This window comes from Mustela nigripes, chromosome 12, assembly GCF_022355385.1.
Source record: "Mustela nigripes isolate SB6536 chromosome 12, MUSNIG.SB6536, whole genome shotgun sequence".
Taxonomy (NCBI): Eukaryota; Metazoa; Chordata; class Mammalia; order Carnivora; family Mustelidae; genus Mustela; species Mustela nigripes.
Window position 1 is genome coordinate 17,096,744 of NC_081568.1, and position 23,086 is coordinate 17,119,829.

General features: G+C 35.9%; 1 protein-coding gene across 2 annotated transcripts in view; it reads right to left on the minus strand.

The window, feature by feature from the left end:
- Window positions 1-23,086, minus strand: part of CDH12 (cadherin 12) — a 251,351-nt gene that overhangs the window by 79,317 nt on the left and 148,948 nt on the right. Inside the window, exon 3 of one of the 2 annotated variants that reach the window (XM_059416471.1) lies at window positions 8,274-8,393. The exons of the other annotated variant lie outside the window; for it this stretch is intronic. Coding sequence (XP_059272454.1) covers window positions 8,274-8,393 — 120 coding nt within the window. The remainder of the gene's footprint in view (window positions 1-8,273; window positions 8,394-23,086) is intronic. 2 annotated transcript variants of the gene reach the window in all.

Genomic DNA, 23,086 nt, shown 5'->3' on the forward strand with positions numbered 1-23,086 from the left:
TGGATACCTTCTGGAGATCTAATGTACAGCGTGGTGATTACACTTAATATTACTATATTATATTCTTAAAGGTTTCTAAGAGAGTAGCCCTTAAAAGTTCTCACCCCAGTAAAGAAACAAAAATATGTGATGTAATGTAGGTGTTGACTAACACTGCGGTGGTAATCATTTTGCAATATTAAATGTATCAAATCAATGCACTGTATATCTTAAAATTACATGATGTTCTATGTCTATTATTTCCCAGTAAAGCTGGAAAAATGTTAATTATTAATTTGAGACTATTTTGAGAGATCAAGAGAGAGAATAATGGACAAATTGCTCTATTCTCCACTCACTGAGGATTAGAGTCCAAAGAAGTCCTGGTTCACTAGTCTGTTTTTTTGTTTTTGTTTTTGTTTTTGTTTTTGTTTTGTTTTTATCACTAGTCTGTTCTTAAAAGGGAAAGCATAGTGTTGAGGTAAGAGTGTGAACCACACAGCACTCCCCCTCTACTCTGAAACCCAAGTCACTCAGAGTGAATACTTCACATCATCTCCAACTTCCCACTTAACTCTCTGACCTTATTTTTCACACCTCCTTCTTTGGTCACCAGAGCTTTGGACATTCTCTTCCCTCTGTGGGCAATATTCTTCCTATCATTTACTCATGAACAGCTCCTCTACTTCCTTCATATCTTTTCTCAAAGCCCTTTTCATAGGATTTTCTTGATCATTCTATCTAAAATTCTATACTGATTTCACTTCCTATTGCTTCTGTAACAAATTGCCACAGACTAAGTGGCTTAAAAACAAGACAAACTTATTATCCTATGGTTAGGGAGGCCAGAAGTCCAACATGGATCTTGAGAGCCAAAATTCAGGTTGTGGCTAGATGCATTTATTCCTTTTTGAAAGGTTTTTATCTTCTAAAAGATATCTGACTTCTCTGGCTCCTGGTTTTCTTTCTCCACTTCTAAGGTAGCAGCATAGCATCTTTTAATCTTTCTTGGACTCTGACTTGTTGACCTCCTTCTTACACTTTAAGAAGACATGTAATTAAACTGGGCCCACATAGATAATACAGGATAATCTCCCCACCTTGTGGGCAGGTAAGTAGCAACCCTAATTCCATCTGCTACTTTAATTCCTCTTCCTTATGTAATACAGCATAATCACATGTCCCAGGGATCAGGGCATAGACATGTTTGAAAATCATTATCCTGCATACCACACATAACCCTCCCCAGCCCTTCCAACACTCTCTCTCTCTCTACTTATCATTTTCTTCTTAGCCCTCAGCCTTTGATAGCCCTGCTATCAAAACACTAATATTTTGCTTGCTTATTGTGTTTGTTTTGTGTTTTCCCAAATAAAGTGAATATTCCTGAAGGTGGGGATTTTGTCATTATTTTGTTTTCCCTGTAGGAAACTTAGTTCTAGAACAATGTGAAGCATATAGTAGACACACAGTAAATATTAATAAAATACACAAATTAACATACAGCAATAAGCTTAGGTCACACATGGAAAGTTACCATATACCCTTCAAGAGAGATAATGATTGAATATATTACTAGCAGTCTTGGTCATTATTGACGGTTGATCATGAAAAATATTCTTTTTTTTAATGAAAATATTCTTGATGTAATTTTGAATGAGATGGGGTTGTTAGTATAGACATATGTATATGGTAGCTAGTATGTTATGAAAAAAATGATTAAATGCTACTTTTGCATCTGAAAATAATAAGCCTTAGTAGATAACACACTCCAATGCTGGCCATGTCATGACTGACTTTTTAAATTATGAATCTGGAGGAAGCATTAGCAAATATATCATAATGGCCGGGTCTTTTAGGAACTGCTAATAGATGGTAGAATAAAAAATAATAATTATAGGTAAAGATGGTAATCTTAACTTTATCACAATGTAAAGTTGCTTTTTATTTTTTTACAGCTAAATTGTATTTTAAAACACTTGTACAAGTCCTGGTTTTGCAGCAATTTATATGAAAAGCTACTGAGTTTTTTTTCATTACAGTCTTAATCTAAAATTTTAAAATGTGAAATGGGGTTTTTAAGAGCAAGTGCAATCTTTAGAAATATTAACAAAACTGTTGTGTCTATCACTACACAGATGAAGTGTATAATTTTAAAAAATGTTGTTGCCAATAACTCAATAATGTATTTTAAGGACAAGAAGAATTATCAGGTTACCTTCAGTAGGAAAAAAATTTGGAGACCTTCTTCCCACCTATAACACACCTTGACCTTGCTTTAGGACTCAGAAGACACTTCCTAGGACCTCTTTCCTTAGGAATTTCTTCTCTCAGTCTGTATCAGTGCTCAGCAGTCATTCTACATATCAGAGAATTTCATCCTACAAAATTCAACTGTCATCTTCTGAGGACCTGGTGGCCTCCCTCCAGGTGATGGGGACCCAATTGAGGATCTTCTTGACTCATCTTGGTATCCTACTAGCAAAACACCTGTGAGGCCATTGGTTCTACATTGACATTCACCCCATGAATAAATAGATCCAGCACCACCAGCTCCTTGCTCATTATCTCTTTAACACTTCCACCAATAGGAAACTCACAATCTCGCGAGGCATGCCTCTTATTTAGGGACAAGTACTGACATCCTCTTATATGTACCTGAAGCCAAAATTCTTTCTTCCTGTTACTCAGCCAGCTATGATAGCCCTTTTCCTCTCAAGCGGCACAGAATACAACCACTTCCTCTACTTCATAACAGTTCTACAACTTCCTCAAGTCTTGTATCACATGCCCCTGGAGTATTTTCCTTTTAAAGCCAAACATTCTCAGTTCTATCTGCTGATGTGTGCACTCCATGATGTCTAAAATAAGGCAAGCGAAGTTCATGCTGAGTTCTCGGGAAGTGAGAGGAGGCAGAATACAAGGAAACCATTCATGGGAGCATGTTTTTAGTCATGCAGTTTTACTACCCATAACTAAAATATTACAAAATAGGTAATATGGGATGTAATAGCTTAATAATTATCCATTTCCTTGACTTATTTGTCCTGCCTTGTATTTATTAGCATTATTGCTCTCCTTGCTCTCACTATGCCCATAATCAGACCTGGTCTAAATGCAGAAAGTAGTAGAGGCATGACGACTTTGCGTACGTAACCCCTCTTAACCTGCCCTCAAATAAAGATGATACTCTTTCTTTCATCAGCACCTCAGCACTAACGTATATGAATCTCAGACTTTACTCTGAATTAATATCAAAAGCATTTCAAGTCATGAAATATTGTAAGTATTTATGTAGTAATATCAAAATTAGCTCAAAATATAGTCTAACCCATGTTTCAATTATACTCTGCAGCTTTAAAACACCAACACTTTGTTAAAGACCTAAAAGAGTAAGTATCAGTCAGAATCAGAGAGGAAGTTTCACTTAAGACACAGGCCTGGAGATTATAATTCCTGAATAAAAGGTGATAGTCAGACTCAAAGAGTAAAAATCTTGAGGAAGTGTCTGTTCTCACAGCAACATTTTTCAGATTTCCCTAAACAGAGCCTAAGACAGAGTTACAGAGCATGAAATAAATAGTTGAATGGTGAATAAAAGGGAAAAAATGCAGCTTGTCCATTCAACTCTAGCCTTATTCAACTGTTTTCATATGGATTCTATAAAGGCATATATAAATGCATAAAATAGAAAAAAACCTTATAAATATATGTTGTTTTTGATAATATATATAAATGAAAAGATATCAATAAAAAAGCTCTCGAGATGGATAGCAGTGGTAGTTGTGAAAAATGTGATTTTTTTTTTTAGAGATTTTATTCATTTGTTTGACAGAGAGATAGAGAGCACAAGCAGGGAAGCAGCAGGCAGAAAGAGAAGCAGACTCCCTGCTGAGCAAGAAGCCCAATGTGGGACTCAATACTAGGACTCTGGGATCAAGACATGAGTGTAAGGCAGATGCTTAACCAACTGAGCCACCCAGGTGTCCCATCAAGATGAATGTGCTTAATGCTACTACACTGTTCGCTTAAAATGGTTAATATGGTAAATTTTATGTTATGTATATTTTATGACAACAAAATCATTTAAAGTTTATAGGTTTGAAAAATTTTGAGGTAAAATAAATAATGATGTTCTCTCAATAAGGGGTCAGATTATTTGGAAAAATGGTACATATCATCACCACATGATATATATCTAGTTACCCAATGTAGACTAGTTTTTTTAAATAATTTAGGAACAATTTAAATATTGTAAAATAATTTTGAGCATAAATTAAGACATAAGGTCAATATTTTATAGTAAAATTTGTTTTCCTAAATAATTCTATTATCAATGTTATAGAGATATTTAGCATCCTGATTTTATGCACTAGATAAAATTTTATAAAATATTGTAATGCCTATGTTTAATGTTTTATAGATTATAGATGTTTTTCTAATGCATAAAACATTAAATATAAAATATACAAAATATATGCTAATATAACACTTTAATGTTTTATAAATAATAAGTATAATGAATATAAACTTTATTTAATGTCATAAACTTGGGGCACCTGGGTGGCTTAGTCGGTTAAATATCTGACTTTTTATATTAAACTTTATTTTTCAGCATTCCAATATTCATCGTTTATGCATTACACCCATGCCCCATGCAATACATGCCCTCCTTAATACCCACCACCTGGCTCACCCAACCCCTCACCCACATTCCCTCTAAAACCCTCAGTTTGTTTCTCAGAGTCCACAGTCTTTCATGGTTTGTCCCCCCCTCCAGTTTCCCCCAACTCGCTTCTCGTCTCCTTCTCCCAATGTCCTCCATGTTATTCCTTATGCTCCACAAGTAAGTGAAACCATAGGATAATTGACCCTCTTTGCTTGACTTTTGATTTCAGCTTGGGTCATGATCTCAAGGTTGTGTGCTCACTGGGGAAATCTGCTTGAGAATCTCTCTTCCTCCACCCATCCCCCCTCTTTCATGCACACTCTCTTCCAAATAAACAAATAGATCTTTAAAAAGTGTCATAGATTCATCACACTTGAGGTTTTTTAAAATATTTAATAATAACTTGAAGTAATTCTCTATGTGTGTGTATACACACACACACAAATGTATGTGAATTTTAATTCACAGTAAATAATTTCATAGTTCAGCTGGATAATTGCCAAATCAGCCAATTTTGAAGAGAACGATTATTTCCAAACTTATTTCATAGAATGCGTCAATTTATATTCCCTACAAATAACCCTCCTGTATTCACTTGCATAGGGATGCTAGGAATATTTGTCAAAAAGCAGTATCACTAAGGAAATGTCTTCTATTTTCTCATTCTAAATGGATAATAAATGGTTATATTTATCTCTTCATAAATATTTAGGCACAAGAAATTCTGATGAGGTTCTTCGTCTAAAAATTATTTTAAAGTGTATTCTACACTCAAAGGTGGAAAATTTTAGATAATATTAGTTTTTCATGCATTTTATTTCCTAACAGCAAAAGGAATCATAAAAGGAAGCTAGATGGCTGGAACAAATGGAGACTATTTCTGAGAAATTGCAATTATCCTTGATTTTTGATTTACTCTTATGTACCACAAGGTGATAAATTTGACAAAAAGTCTTCTTAATGGTCTCTGTGCATGAAGAACTAGTTATCATTCTATTAATGAAGTGCCTCCTCATCCACTCTTTTCCTGTCTAGTGGTCTGAGGCATTGTTAGTATCAAGACTTCTGTCTCCAGTGAAAATCAATGCCTCAAAAAATCTATTTCATTGTTTATGCCAGAATTGTTTCACCTTTAGTTCTAAATAATAAGCATTACATAAAATATAAATACATAGTTATTAAAGGCATACTATGAATATACATATTCTCCTGTAAGATAATACTTTCTGAAGGCACTAGAATTAATCTGAAGCTGATATTGAACAAGTAAAGCCAGAGGGACAGAAAGTGTTTTGACTCAAAAATTATTGTCTGGTATTAAGTCGACGGTAACTATTTTATTCTTAATCTATGGTCTATGCTTAAATTCATTTTTATATGATTTTCTCTCACCGTTCAGTTAGATACTGACTGTATCTATAGTTATTTCATCAATATTAATCCCTTCATCTTTCTTCTGTCGCCTTATTCTGAGTTTATATAAACGCACCTGTTCTGTGGAATTAATCACTACAACCCGCTAAGTGTACCCCAACAGCCAACCTCCCCTCCACCAATCTCTGCACACCCTCCTTTTTCTTTTTCCCATCGTCTCTGACTCTGAGGAGTGATTCTCAGAGGCTGAAGAGATGTAAGACACATATACTGCTCTTAATTCTCTTTCTAGTTAGATTATCCATGATGTGAAATTTGGAAAAGATGGGTAATTATAGAAGAAGAAATAACCCATAATTTTGTCATCTGATAAAAAGGATTTATTTTAGTTTATATAATTTCCCTCCCTCCAATATTTGTTTATATATTCAGCCTGTTGTCCAATCCTTCATACTCCTGGAGTTTTGTACCATGATAAATGTCATTGAACAACTTCCCCAATTCTTCCTTCAACAATTTTTCCCTACAAATATATAGGATTCCCCATGGTGAAACAGCGACCATAGAAGTTCCTTAACAATGATACTGCCAAATATCTTATCCTGATTGCCATACTTTTTAAAAATACTTCATATTGTAGGTGTAACTTCCCCATCACACACTCATCTGACATTCTGACTTTTGGTTTCTGACACTCTTTCCAAACCAAAAGAGCTTCTATGTCCTAAACAAACCTTTCCAGAGTCCCTTCCTACAGGACTGATTCTGTCCTTATTATAAGCTATTTTTTTTTTTTTTAGGTTTACAAAAGGAACCAACTTCCTGCCTTATTCCCATAACTTCTTGCTTATTTCTCTCCCTCTGTGGGCTTAATGAGAAGAGTAGGAAATTAGAGAATAGCAGGTTCATTTGCAGAAAGTTTTTGCAGGTTCTCTATTCCTAATTAATTGACTTTCTGTTTCTAGGTGACATTAAAACATGGCTAATTATTAATTAACCTATATCTAATTGGTATTCCAGATTTCAGCAAATACTTATGGGGACGTGTTAATTTTGAAATGTGAAGCCTATTTGAATGCATAGTGTCTGAAATTAAGACTTTTCAAATTGATATTGCTCTTTAAAATTTATTTACCAATTTAAAAAGTAACATTAGCACATTAACAATTTATTTCATTATTGCAACCTAATGTAATAACTAGTTTTGAATTCAGTCTGCAATATATGTGCCATGTAATAGTTTATAAAATAGCTATCATTGTGGAGTTCTGTTTTAAGTGTGACACAGAATACCTATTTTGATGGTCAGCATGGTCAGATCTCTTTGAAAACTACCTAGCGTTCAAAAAAACAGATTCTCTAGACGAGGCAGACCGGCTCTAAGGGAAGAGAAAATTTTCTATGTGCATAGTATCCTTCCCTTTCTATATTTTCCAAAGATTCTCATATATTTGACTCCAAAAAGTGCCATTCAAATGTTCTGACTTAAAAATTAGACCAGCTTCAAAAGCATAGACCAGAAGAATTAGTGATGTGGGTGTTTTGAGGTTGTCAACCCTCTTCTCTCCTCTGCTGGAAGCTACGTCTCTATTAATGCAAATCCAAATTAATTATCCATAGCTCTTGATAAATACAGCAATTGGGGCACCTGGGTGACTCAGTGGGTTAAAGCCTCTGCTTTGGCTCAGGTCATGATCCCAGGGTCCTGGGATCAGACCCAGCATTGGGCTCTCTGCTCAGCGGGGAGCCTGCTTCCTCCTCTCTCTGCCTGCTTCTCTGCCTGCTTGTGAGCTCCGTCTGTCAAATATATAAAATCTTAGGAAAAAACAAAACAAAACAAAAAGACAGCAATAGAGGCCCCATGATCTTACCACATGTCATTAAGACCCCAAACTGCCTATAATTGAACCCAAACAAGGAAATCTGAAACTTAAAGTTATTTTATCCAGAAGAATCAAAAAGAAAAATATGACCAGGCTTTTTGAAAATTTAAAGTAAATTATCCAAGTATCTCTAACTTGGGGTTGGGACTTAACACATCCATGTGAAATAGCGTACATTTACACAAGGTTCCATCCCGAGGAAATGGTTCTGCAGCCATAAGGTAAGATCCTATCTTCCTTTGCGTAATGTACAGCACACCGAATCTTTACTGCATTTTTAGAATAGGGAACTTCCCATGCCAAGATTTAATTAACATTTAAATATTTGAAAGGGGTGGTGACGATGTTGTCTCTAATAAAAAATTTACCTGTCTTGGGATCAATAGAGAAATAAGGTTGTCCCTGAAGAATGCTATAAACGATTCTGGCACTGTTTCCATAGGTCGGGTCATCCGCGTCTGTGGCCTTGACCTGGAGCACATATGCACCTGGAAAATAAGACAGTGTGACTCTAGCATATTTGTTTTTTAGAGCTCAAGGTCATGTGTTTTTTTGTTGTTGTTGTTTTTGTTTTTGTTTTTTTAAAATCTGATGGACTCCATTTTGTTTTTTCAATTTGGCATTACTCAATGATTCTGTGTATATACGATGCCACTGAGAATGATGTAACTATTATAACCAAAATGTTGGGCAACGATATAGCTGTTAGTGCAAATGATACATATTTTAAAAATCTATTTTAAAAGCTGTGTTCATTTCCAGTAGCTAGATGATTGAACTGAAAGTCATCATGATAGCTTTATTGATTTATACACCAAAAGAAACATGACACTGCTTACATTAGCTCATCTGCTTACTATAGATGCTTTAATTGCATGATTGGGTTATCAATAGAGAAGCTAAAAGGTTTGAAGGTTTACTGAACTTTAGAGGCTGTAAGTAACTTGCATTGTTATTTAAAAATCAACAACTACATACTACCATTAGGAAGACTTTAATTAGGACGGAATATCTGAGAAATTGAGGATCCAAAAATAATTGCAATTATAGCTACAAGAACACCTCTAGGTCTCAGGACTGAATTAACGTAAGGATTCAGTGACATAAGAAAACATTAAAGGCAATTCAAAATCTCTGTATCTTTTCTCGTGTTTTCACTAAGAGAAGTTAAAAGGAGATTTTACTTGTATTTTTGTCTTATATAGTCATGGTCATAGTTAAGTCTTTCTCTAAGACCTTTTTGACTATATCTTCATATCCTGTTCAGCATTACTATACTGAGTTGAGAACAAAGTAAAATCAAAATGATCAAGTTCAATATAAGTAAAATCAATACGTTGCACAAAGGGAGGGATACGTACACCCAAAGTTAGAAAATGGACAGAATGCTCCTATTCTTAGAGGCACTCAAAGTGACTTCTTAATTTTGGGAACAAAGGGTTTCTCCTTTCCAGTCAATTATTCATTCAGGCTTTACACTTCAGGTGGTACAAAACTGGAACAAACCCAATCTTAGTTTACTTGTCAACTAAGAGAATGAAACATCTCTTCCCCCCCTACCATTTTGTCTGTTTGTCAGGTTAGTAAAAAAAGAAATTTAAAAATGATAACTTTCAATAGACATTCAATATCAAATGGGATTGAGTAGACATTCAATACCAAATGTTTTAATCTTAAGAATGTTTTGGTGAATTCTAGCTATTTCAAGACATGAATGATAGGTTTTATTTCAACAGTCTTTTCCAGGAAAGGAAACTTCTAGAAGAAAAGTAGGCACCTATTTCTGAGATGTCAAGACTGATAACATTCCTTATCATCCACTATCACCATCATGATCATCATTATCAATATTTGCAACATCATTAATAATTATTTGACAAATAGGCATTAAGGACCTATATTAGATATCCATCAAAAGTATGTTATCCTTTATGCTATAGGAATGAAGTGTTGCAAGAGTGACTTCCCTTCTTTCCTCCTTTCTGTCACACAGTGATTTTCCTGGTTTGACCTATATCATTACTAGCACTGCATTGCACATGTGCTATATCAGCAAAGTCTACAAATATTAAATAACTACCCAATCCTAAGTATAAATGTTGTAGTTAAATAGTTGTGAGTAGTTCTTCTTTAAGGATATATTTGAAGAAAAAGGTAGTATGTCTGCTAAGAAATGTTTAGTGACAAATTCAATAAACTTTAACCTAACTCTCACCTATGCTTAATAAGAAAGACGAAGATGAATAAGATAGGCAATATTTCTTAATTCACTCTTTAAATTTTTGAGTTTAAATTAAAAAAAATTAACATACAACATTTAAAACTACTTTTGGAGGAAACTATTTTTCTGTATACTTGGTTAATGTTCATATTAATGTTAAGAACAAAAATGTAAAAGGGGAGATGCTGTATTATTCATCTCTGTCCTTCTTATTGAGCAGATGGTTATAGCAACATTATCGACAATAGCCAATGATGAAAACAGCTGAAAGTCCATCGACTGATGAATGAGTAAAGAAGCTTTCCCTCTCTCTCTCTCACATACACACATGCGTGCGCACACACGCACACACACATGGGAATATTACTCAACCGTAAGAATGAAATCTCACCATTTCCAACGACATGAATGGAGTTAACGAGTATGATTCTGGGCCAAATAAGTCAGTCAGGGAAGACAATCACATGATTTCTGAGATGTCAAGACTGTGGAATTTAAGGAACAAATGAGCATAGGGGACAAAAGAGAGAGGTAAACCAAGAAACTGATTCTTAACTGTAGAGAACAAACTAATTATTACCAGAGGGGAAGTGGGCAGAGGGAGGGTGAAATAGGTGATGGGGGTTAAGGAGGACACTTGTGATGAGCATCAAGTGCTGTATGGAAGTCTTGACTCACTCTACTGTGCACCTGAAACTAATATTACATTGTGAGTTAACGAATAGAACTTTAATAAAATCTTTAAAAAAATGAATGTCCACTCAGATATAGTAGAAATTATCTTCAGTTTAGTGAAAAGGTTATTCACTAAGAACCATATCAAATTTGAGAGCTCTTAGAAGTGCCTCCATAGGTGTTTACAGGGAAACAACTAAACATCATTATATCAGCTTGTTTTGCCAGATGCTCCCTGACATTTTACAAACTAATGCAAAGACAGAGATTCCCTCCGTTGGAAAGACTCAGTTGATCATCTGGAGCATGTAAGTCTCAAAATACTACCTTCTGCAGGGCTTGGATAGCACAGCAGTTCCTGAACCTATTAAGCACTCAGTACCCAAGAAGTGGGAGCAGGAGGTTACCCTAGGAACATGTTCAGTGTGCAACAAGGAAACAATATAATCACAAAAACTGGAGTACTCTGCTTGTACCTAGCAGTCATCTTGAGATGTATTCTCTTATCACACAAATTCAGAGCGACAATGTAACCACTCCAAATGCTGAAGTGCAGAGAGGATGTAACTCAACGAGAAAGCATTCTTTTACATCTAGTTGGAGACAGCATGTACAATATGCAATGGAGAATACTGAACTACTTAAGTTTTCCAGTAACACTCCTCCGATTGGTAGTAAGTTAATTCATGTAGTTTTTAATAATGCAGCTACTACTAAAAGAGTTGTTTTATAGTAATTGTTAAATTCTAAATCTAAGCAGTCACTCTCTATATATGTATAAGATATAAGTTAATATGAGAACCAATTTAGATAGAATTTTTACTTGTACATATATGTAAAAATATATTCAAAAAATTAGTTGCATTTTGTAAATTCACAGTTGTAATATGATAGGATTTCAGGGTTTTTTGTTTTTTGTTTGTTTGTTTGTTTTTGTTTTGTTTTGTTTTGTTTTTTAATATGAAGATGTCCTTTATTGTCAACAAGAATGGGCTCGTATAAAATGGTAGAGAGAAAAGAAAAAAATAATAAAAAAAAAAATAAAATGGTAGAGAGGTTGGGGTGCCTGGGTGGCTCAGTGGGCCTTCGGCTCTGGTTATGATCCCAGGGTCTGGGATGGAGCCTCACATCAGGCTCTGTGCTCAGCAGAGAGCCTGCTTCCCCCTCTCTCTCTGCTTGCCTCTCTGCCTACTTGTGATCTCTATCTGTCAAATAAATAAATGAAATCTTTAAAAAAAAAATGGTAGAGAGGTTGGAATTGAACTGAGCCTTAACTCACAATTTCTGCCCAAGTAGACATTAACTTGATGATTGATTAATTTATTCTTTCATTCAACAAATGTTCAGTGGTACATACCATATACCAGGTACTATTCTCAACCATAAAAAGGAATGTGTTGCAAAACTATTTGTTCTGGTAAATGCTTCCTCCAGCATGATCATTCTATATCCCTTGCATTTTTTAACATTTGAGGTGTTAAAAAAAAAAAAAAAGACTTGGTAGAAATATGTTGAAAATATAAGTGGATTATGGGGCACCTCTGTGGCTCAGTTGGTTAAGTGACTCCTGATTTTGGGTCAGGTCATGATCTCAGCGTCCTGGGATCGAGCCCTGCTCTGTGCTCAGTGGAGAATCTGCTGGATATTTTCTCTCTCCCTCTGCCTCTGCCCCTCCTCCTGCTCATGCTCTCCCTCTCTCTGTGTATCTCTCTAAAATAAATAAATAAATCTTTAAAAAAAGAAAATATACATGAATTATATCTAATTTGTGGCTTCCATAAAGTCTTTTTTAAAAATTTCCTAGCTGTATAAAAATATTCTACTCATTCAGTATGTTCTTTGCTTTTTATCACCCTACAATTGTCTCAGGTGGTCTGGGGCCTCACTTTCCTAATTGCAAGCCTGAAAAAAAATCCTAATTTTTTCCTCTCTAGCGCCTTTCACACAGGAGCCTCAGAGTCACTGTCCCATAGCACAAGGTTGGTCACATTGCTCCCCTTTCCTTTACAAAATAAATTAATTTTTTTAAAGCTCTATTTTTTTTTAACCCCTTAGGTCTTAAAACCTAAGAGGTTCCTATTCCTCTTGAAAGAAAAATCACCTAAACTCATGGGCATGACAGGGATGGGTTTCAGAATCTCTGCAGATTAAGTTTCTGACGGTGCTGTGAGACACCCCACACGGAGCCTGTAAGTACTTAGTTACGGCAGAGCTAAAGCTCTTTCCTGTCTCTGTATACTTGCCCACGGGGTCCTGCTACCCAGAACTCTTCAGCCTTCACCCCTTGAAGAAATATTCCACACCCTTGATGTCCCAACTCCCCTGTCACCTCTGTGAATGCTTGTTTTTCTACTACCAAGACAGATTCTTTGTTCATGCCTCTGTATTCCCAATAGTCTTAACACATTTTTATTTTTTGAAACTCAGTTCATTATGTGCTTCTTCTCATGGGCTACAAAATCTTTTACATCATCAGCAGTTCCATATTCATTCTTCTCACAGCCCGTCTGTTATGACCTAAGTCCCAAATAAATATTTATCAGTTGAAAACAAACAGTACTATAGGTACGTCTGAAAGACACACATACTATATACACCATACTCTAAATGGAGACCTTGCAGTTAGTTATGGCCTTTAGAGTACTTTTTGACACGACATTGTGAGTTTAACTGATCTTGAATTTCTAAAGCACATCACCGTTTTCACTTCAGAAAGCAGAACCAAAAGGAGTGGTATTGCATTAAAAAAAAAAAAATCAAATAAGCAAGATTGTGCCACAATATGAAATGCACACCCAAGGGGAGTTAATATAAGTTGTTTTGCTGATGATTTTAACCCTTCACAAGACTGAAATATAAATAGCGAAAAAGAGACAAATCACATCAAGAGAGACAAGTAGGGCACCAGGTGGCTCAATGGGTTAAGCCACTGCCTTCGGTTCAGGTCATGATCTCAAGGTCCTGGGATCGAGTCCTGCATCCGGCTCTCTGCTCAGCAGGGAGCCTGCTTCCTCCTCTCTCTCTGCCTGCCTCCCTGCCACTTGTGATCTCTATCAATTAAATAAATAAAATCTTTTAAAAAAAAGAGAGACATGTAACTTTCTTTCAGCTTTTGCCTTATGTATATATTGCATTATAATCAAGAAATAATGCAATTCTACTTAGAAAGGTATAGAATGAAATACACAGACATTTCTTTCCAAATAGGATTGGAAAATAAAATGTACACTTTATTACATAAAAAAAAGTACATCAAACAGCAGAGAAATGGAAAGCTGAAGGGTTTTTAGAATGAAGTTAGAGATCATGTGTGTGTGTGTGTGCGCACACGCAGACATGAAAAGATCCTACAAAGGAATAGGATATTATTACACATTGAAACATGAGATCTGCTAAAGTCAGATTTAATTATAAAGTAAAATTAAGCATGAATGCACAGCAGGTGAGTTTAGTCTTTAAAGTAACTAGGTCTTTAATCAATTTTGCATTAGACCTCACTGCACTACTCATGAACACTTGGCTCTTAGCTTCCTTCTATGGATTCTCTTCCTATATTTGCCCTTTAAACTTGTAAATGGTTCTTCTATCCTCTTTATCAACAAAGTCTACCTATAAAACTTTCACAGGGATTAAGGAGAGCATCGATTCCTAGGCTTCCATCAGATAGTCTAACTTAAATGTTTGTGGATGTGCCAGGTATCAGAAAGTTTTGAAATCTTTGTAGATGAGTCTGATAAGCCAAGTCCTACACAATTTCGCCAATTAAGAAAGACTGATTGCTCACCATTGTGGTTATTGTTTTTGCCTCTAGAGCCTTAAAGCCTACACTTGAATCGTATTGACCTCTAGCCAATCATGTGACTTCAAACTAAATACTCAATCTCTCCATTTTAGTTTCTTCCTATGAAAAGAAAGTGAAAAAATAGTTAGCATCTTCTAGCAGTATTAAATGAGCTAATGCTAGTTAAGAAATTATAATAAGTTTTCCACATAGTATGTGCTATTTAAGTGTGTGGCCAAAACATGTGTACATACTTAACTTTCTATTCTACTCCACACATAAGATGACAAGACCCAAATATGTAACACTAGCCCAATTCCTGTACTCAAGTGCCCCATCCTAATATTCTTATACTGATCTGGACTTTATCTCCTATATTTGAGAAAAAAATGTAATTTTGGAAAATGTTTTAAAGGACATTAAAATACAAACAAGTAGACTACAACAATGTTGTCCTACTTTGTTAGAGACCCAAGTAAGAAGAGTTGGTATACTTGTTAAATCTGCTTGAAATAACCAGAACTTTTAAAGATTAGTAAAGATATATGTCATAAAAATCCCCCAGAGTTGGGGCGCCTGGGTGGCTCAGTGGGTTAGGCCTCTGCCTTCGGCTCAGGTCATGATCTCAGGGTTCTGGGGTCGAGCCCCGCACAGGCTTTCTGCTCAGCAGGGAGCCAGCTTCCCACCCCCTCCTCTCCCCCGTCTGTCTCTGCCTACTTGTGATCTCTCTCTCTCTCTCTCTCTGTCAAATAAACAAATAAATAAATCTTTAAAAAAAAATCTCCCAGAGTGGATTGTATGCCCTCTTGAACTATACTTCTAGGATAAGTGCAGGCAATTTGGTTTTATACTGCCCTCAACTCTGACTCTCCTCAGCCTGGCTACAGAGCAGCCCTTGGCACACCCAATGCTTTGACATCCACTTAGGATTTGGTATTCAGTCCAAGCACCCAAAAGCACTCTAAGGTTATAAAACTTTCCTTCTAGATATATACTAAATATTTTAGACTATACATATTTACACCTTGTGATTTAAATGTACTTTGATGGATAAGGGAATCCATTTTTATGAGCACTTTATCTCTGCATTGTGTGCCAAGAACTCTATACCACATACACCAGTAAAAATGCTAATGACTGCTCCCAGTGACACACTAAATTCCAATTACCAGTGATGATACACTGTTGCTTCCTTTGTGCCCAATGTAATTGGAAATTATTTTCATGGATGCTGTCAGAAAATTCCATAGAAAACATGATGAAATACATGAGTTTGGAATTCATTCATTCAGTGGCTTTCAGTTATAATTCTCTAAGCTTTGTATTTTTTCCATGAGGTATTGTATCCTTAAGGGAAAAAAAAAATTGCTTTTCATTATATGCAGTTAGCCAAGATGTTAAGGACGATTAATGTAATTCATTATTTAACACACATTCTATACTCTTAAAATTATTTGTTTTTATTTGATTGGATGATTCTGCCATATTAAGGATAAAACAAAGATCTTTATCTCTTTACCCATTTACAGATCTTTCTCAGCCTACCATGAGGTTACATGCTGATAAACACATCCTAGGTTGAACATTATCATAAGTTCAAAATACATTTAATACCTCTGAGCTACTGACCTAAGGGACATCATAGTTTAGCCTAGCCTAACCCAAACACACTCAGAACACTTACATTAGACTACAGTTGGGCAAAGTCATCTAACATAAAGTCTATCTAGAGATTATCTGTATTTATCTATCCATCCATCTACCCATCCATTATGTGTGTGTGTGTGTGTGTGTGTGTGTGTGTGTGTGTGTGTACTAGCTTTAGCAAAAGAAAGAATACAATTTTTTTAAATTTTATTTATTTATTTGTCAAAGAGAGAGAGAGAGAGAAAGCTAGCGAGCACAGGCAGACAGAGTGGCAGAGGGAGAAGAAGCAGGCTCCCTGCGGAGCAAGTAGCCCGATGCAGGACTCCATCCCAGGATCATGACCTGAGCTAAAGGCAGCGGCTTAACCAACTGAGCCACCCAGGCATCCCCCAAAAATACAAATTGTATATGTACGTGTATAGGGTGTGTGTGTGTGTGTGTGTGAGTGTGTGTACAAACCAGTAGAGTTGGATCCTAACTCTGTAATTAAATAGATATATGATTGTTTTGCAAGTTATTTCAATTATGTAAGAATAATAATGTAATTTGAGTGAATAGTATGGTAATCCACTCCCCCAATGAATCCTACCTAAGCTTAAAACTCTCTGCATAGATAGTCATATATCACTATGCCCTTCACACTTCCATTTATGTTAAAAGAAGCTTAACTCCTATGAAGGCAGTTGGCTCGAGTTTAGCTGACAAATACAAGCTTCCCCCACCCCCCGCTAATGTTGAATATTTAAGAAGTGTAAAGGTAACCCATTTCTATAAACCTATAAAACCAGAGATGTTTGTTAAGAACTTCTGGGAAATGCTCTCTTTTCTCTTCTTCACTGGAAGCTGGATGCAAAAGTCTGAACTACCAAAGTCATTTCAACATGTTGGGGAAAACTTGACTAGAGATAGTGAGACACAAGAGGTCACAAACTTGTGAATCCCAAGAAAGAGGATGAGGAGTCTTGATCAAATGTGGCTGAAGCTCAGCCTCCAAACATTTTGATCATTTGAGGCCAGAAACCCCTTTTTGTGTGGGATTTTATACTTGAAGCTGGATTGGGATTTTTTTTTTTTAATAACTTTCAAATTAACAAAATTTTGGCAAGTCACTTAAACTCTCTAAGCCTGCTATTTCAAATTGAAAGTAGGAGCATAATTACTTGGGATCACTTGGAACTCATTTTGCCTTAACTCATGAGTAATGCATATAAATTGCTTACCATAATAACTGACACATAAGAAGCCCACATCAAAGTGGTCATTGTTAAAATTCTTCAACTTTATAATGAAGGGTAATATTTTATTGTTTCCCTCTAATTCTAATAATTGGTGGTGCAAATTGAAACAAAATCCAATCTTAATGCTTTTCAGAATGTCCTTCCCATTACTAGAGATTAATCTTTTGGTTATAATATTTTGAAAATATTATTGCTCTGTCCAAATCATTCAATGGTGTGCCATGCATCACCACTTGGCATCTGGATTCCTTCAAGACGGTTCAAAGTCTGAAATCCATCTGTGTTTTCATTCTAAAATATATATTCTAAAATTTAACTCCTCAGCTTCTCAAACCTCCTCTTTGGGAAGTTTGTTATACCTACTATCCAACAAAAATCAGGACTCTGCTAATTAATTTGGGGGGTAACAAGTCTGAACCTCTCATCTAAGAGTTAAAAACATGTATGTGGGTCATAAGGAATACACAGAGGGAGGGAAAACTGAAGGGGAAGAAATCAGCGATGGAGACAAACCATGACAGACTCTGGACTCTGAGAAATGAAGTGAAGTTTTCAGAGGATGGCAGATGGGGGATGGGGTAACCAGGTGATGGGTGTTAAGGAGGGCACGTGTTGTGATGAGCACTGGGTGTTACATGCAACTAATGAGTTGCTGAACACTACATCAAAAACTACTGATGTACTTACTACATGCTGGCTAACTGAACATAATTAAGAAATAAAAATAAATGAATAGAGACGCCTGGGTGGCTCAGTAGGTTAAAGCCTCTGCCTTCAGCTCAGGTCGTGATTGCGAGGTCCTGGGATCCAGCCCCGCATGGGCCTCTCTGCTCAGCGGGGAGGCTGCTGCCTCCTCTCTCTCTGCCTACCTCTCTGCCTACTTGTGATCTATGTCTGTCAAATGAATAAAATCTTTAAAAAATAAATGAATAAATAAATAACATATATCTGAATTTCATAACAGTTTGTAAAATATAAATTAAGCTCTTTGCATATCACCTCTTTTTGGTTTCTTCCACTATTGCCTGTGCCCAAACCACATCACATGATTCAGTCTACTTTGAGAAGTACCACAGACAAACTTGCTCACTGTTAGACTTTCACAGAATACAAAACGTCCACAGCTCCTTCCCTTTGCTGAAATCTTGCTTTCCCCTGAGCCTAGTTCCTCGCTAGTAGTGCATTTCAGACTCACAGCTACCTTTCGTCAGCCATCCAACACAGCTTTTGATTTACTAGTCTTTCCCCCAAGAGTGCAAGGTGATTCTCATGTTCACCTGCTTTGTCTAGAGGCATCTAAGAGGTTGATACAAATCTCTCTCCCCATGTTGCCTCCAACGATGGCTTTCTACTGTGATCACCCTTTCTTAATCTTCTCTACGGACTCCTTTTCCTCTCCTTGGCCTTCAAAGGTTCATGCACTTCGGGTTTTCTCTCACTCTGTATGCCTAACTCGACACTTTGATTTCTTATTAGCCTCTAGGTGCCAGCGACTGGATCATCATGTATATCGGCCAGTTTCTGACATAACAAAATTGCAAGTTAACTAAACCAAGATATGCCTGATTTCTTGGTCACAGTCTACATTTTTTAATCACATTTTACACCCAGGGCAGTCTCTTTCACTGACTTAGTGTTGCTAAAATATGTTTGTCCTCTCCAATCTGCCACTACTTTTGTTCAAAAATTTGTTTTCCACTTGACTTAGAGCACTATAATATATATCAGTGTTTCCTGCTATAACAACCTGCCATCCACCTTGTGTATTTAAGCCACATTTTTTGTTTTTCAAATTGTAAATCTGATTTTGTCCTCAGCACTATATCCCTCATGTTCTTTGGGAATCGGCCTCTACCTACATTTCCAGGTTCATCTCTTGCCACACTGTCCATTTCTCGCTGCTTCAATACAGTGTCTCTTCCCTATGACATACCATTACTTCATATGCTGCTCTTTGCAGGTTTGCCATGGATGTCAGAAACGTCCTTTGGCACCCAGAAGAACGGCAGCCCAAATTAAGCACTGGCCTCACTAGCTTCTCTTTCAGAAGCTCATTCCCATATGCTCACAGACTATCTAGTTTCACTTCTCTGCTGTTTCCATGAGGCAGCAAGCATGATCTACAGTTCACAGTAAAATCTTTGCTTTTTGGAATCCTAATACCTACTATGGAGCCTAGTACATAATGGACATGTAAAAGACATGCCTCTTGAATGAAAAATTTTTTAAAAAAAATGATTTGGGCTTAGAAAATATTTTTGATTAGCTGATGTTAGAAATTAACCATGAAACCTTTATAATATCCTTTAGTTGAGGCAAAAGATTCAATGTCCCCTCCTGTCAACAGTTTTGACAGTGAGGCTGCTTTGTTGTCTGTTACAGAAATCAAAGGAATAGCTTCAAATCAAAAGTGCCTTGAGAACTCTTAAAACCAGTTCCAAAAGAATAAAAGAAATCAATTACTAGCACTCCGGTCATCCTGACTCATTAAATCCAGCTAGGTCTACAGAAGAGTGTTTAATTCTACTGTTACAAGGAAAGAATGAACTTTTGTAAAAGCAAGAATTATACTAAGGTCACTTTTATGGAAAGTTATTATTGTAATAAATAGCAGTTCACACTACCTGGAACCAAGGGAGTTGGTCATTGATTATTTCACAAACTCAAAAACATGACCACGTGACATAGCACTATTGGCAAGAATACTCATGAATCCACATAAACAGTGATGGATGCAAAAAACAAAACAAAACAAAACAAAACAAAACAGTGATGGATGCAAAAAACAAAACAAAACAAAACAAAACAAAACAGTGATGGATGCTATGGGTAGTTATGAAGTAACCATAATTATCATAATTATAGCCATGAATGTTTAAATAATCTTAGCTAATAGAGAAAGATATGTTATTAGTGTGTAAATTACTGTGGTTTTAGTTCAAGGTTTTTTTTTTTTTTTTTTTTCCTTTTATGTTGCTGTGGTTGAATGTTACAATGATTTAAGCTGAGATTTGGTTTTGATAATTGTTACAAAAATAGAAGACTCAGAAGCCTACTTGTTTTGCTAGATTCATTGTAACCCAGTTTGTCAGGGCAGGATGTGCTGTATCTAAACAAAACTCAAACTTTATTAGACTTCCTATGCTTTCCTTTTTTTTTTAATTCAAATTTAATTAGCTAATATATAATGTATTACTAGTTTCAACAGTAGAGGTCAGTGATTCATCAGTCTTATATAACACCGAGTGTTCAAAACATCACATGACCTCCTTAATGTCCATCACCCAGTTACTACATCCCCCCTCCCCTCTCATCTCCTGCAGCCCTCAGTTTGTTTCCTATGATTAAGAGTCTCTTATGGTTTCTTTCTCTCTGATTTTGTCCTGTTTTGTTTTTTCCCCTCTTCCCCTATGATCCTCTGTTTTCTTTCTTAAATTCCACGTATGAGTGAGATCATAGATAATTGTCTTTTTCTGATTGACTTATTTCTCTTAGCATAATACCCTCTAGTTCCATCCACATCATTGCAAATGGCAATATTTCATTTTTTGATGGCCAAGTAATATTCCATTGCATATATGTACCAAGTCTTTACCCATTCATCTGCAAATGGACATCTGCAAATGGCTCTTTCCATCATTTAGCTATTTTAGACATGCTGCTATAAACACTGGGGTGCAGGTGCCCCTTCAGATCACTACATTTGTATCTTTGGGGTAAGATTTCATATACTTTCTAATAGAAAGTCCCCCAGTTGACACAGAAATGACAATGAATAAGCCAAATAATCCCACCCCATTTTCTTTATCTATAAAATAAGAGTTTGAGGACTAGATGTCTTTAGATTCCACTATACAAACACATATTGTGATTTGGGACAGAGGAACCTAATTAAATCGATGTCTGATCAAGTTAAATTTTAATGAATTTATTGACATTGTTCCCTTCACTTAGGTTTTCTATGAAATTTTCATTCCATATGATTCTCTCTTGAGAATGAAACACAAGGTTTAAATTTTAAGAAGTTATAGTTATCTTTCTCATGGTGATGTACAGCTCCTTTTATTTAAAAAAAAAAAAAAACCTTAAAGGTTGGAGACAAATCTTAAAACTCATTGCAAAATAGAAATATATACATTATCATTACTCTGTAGAAGAGCAATCGGTTTATTAGACACTTTGAACTTTCCACTGTAACACATAAAAATAAAGACAGAAACTATTAAACCACATAAACTGTGATTGTAATGCATAGTCTATGGGATACTGAACTTACCTGCACAATATATGTCTATAACTTGGAGGCATTCCTGCCACTTTAAGCAATGAAACTATAGATGCTATTTGAAAATACAAGTTTGATGACAAAAATAGAATTAACTATGCCATTATTTCCAAGTGCAAGCTATCTCTCTTTGTTTTTAATCCTATTATTTATCATGAAGCTTCTCCCATTACACTAAAATGATTCCTTTTCAATATTTTGGTGACTATATCATTATATGAAATTTTTCATATATAGTATTTTTTAAAGAGCTTTCAAGTTGTAAGCCAGCCACAAAATAGAGTGCAGATTAAAAGCTAAAAAGGGATTAAAAGTCTAAGAGACAGTGAGTTACAGTTAGATGGGGTTACCCATGAATTTATTTTATGACCCAGCTGAGGAGGCAGAAAAGAGACCAAGTGAAAAGTGGGAAGACAGCAGGAGACAACGCTCCAGGAGCACAAGAGTATTTAGAATAATAAAGTCACAAATTCAATTCATATATGATTTAAAAGGTAGATTGGAAACTTGGCAAAGGGCTATTTGGGGGCATGAGTACAAATTATGGGTTAGTGGCATTAAAAAAGGAGCTATGAGAAGATAAATTTCAGGAAAGGGTTTGATGTTCTTGAATGTGAAGATTCAGCAGCTGGTCAGAAGTCTGTCTCACAAACCAGTCATTGAAGCATGCTGGGACTGAGATTCAGTTCTGAGTTTTCTTCTTCGTCCTAAAGAGCACCAAACCTGAGGCCACATTCCCCTGTAGGTTCCATGTCTTTAAGGGTTTGGATAGCAGTTTTGTCCCTTCCCTAACTCCAACCCATGAGTAGTTGTGATTCAAGTTAAGTCATATTTTAAGTTATACTCACTGCTGCTATGGTTTCCTTTCATTACCTTGTATATAGATTCTCATAATTCCTTCCATTGGAATGAGGCTCCGAAGTATGAATTCCTTCCAGTTTGTGATGTTAGGCCACTAACCTCGGTCTTGTCTGTTGATGGGGATCATTTTCCTACCAGGATATTTTAAGCTTATTGCTTTTTTAAATTTTGTGAGGGCCCCAGTGAACTTCATCTCAGGATATTCCATTTCAGGAGGAAGGCTTCAGTGTCTCAAGGTCTCCAACTCTTAGTTCTGAAGGGTGAGATTTTGTACTAAGGTGCAAAATCTTAAGCCATTGACTTAAGCCTTTCATAATTTCCAGGACACAGAAACACAAGAGCCTGTTTTAATGTCTGTACTTTTGTAAGATATTTTGAATTCAGGTAGTGTGATGTCTCCAGCTTTGTTCTTCTTTCTCAAGATTATCTGGCTATTCTGAGTATTTTGTGGTTCCATATGAATTTCAGGATTT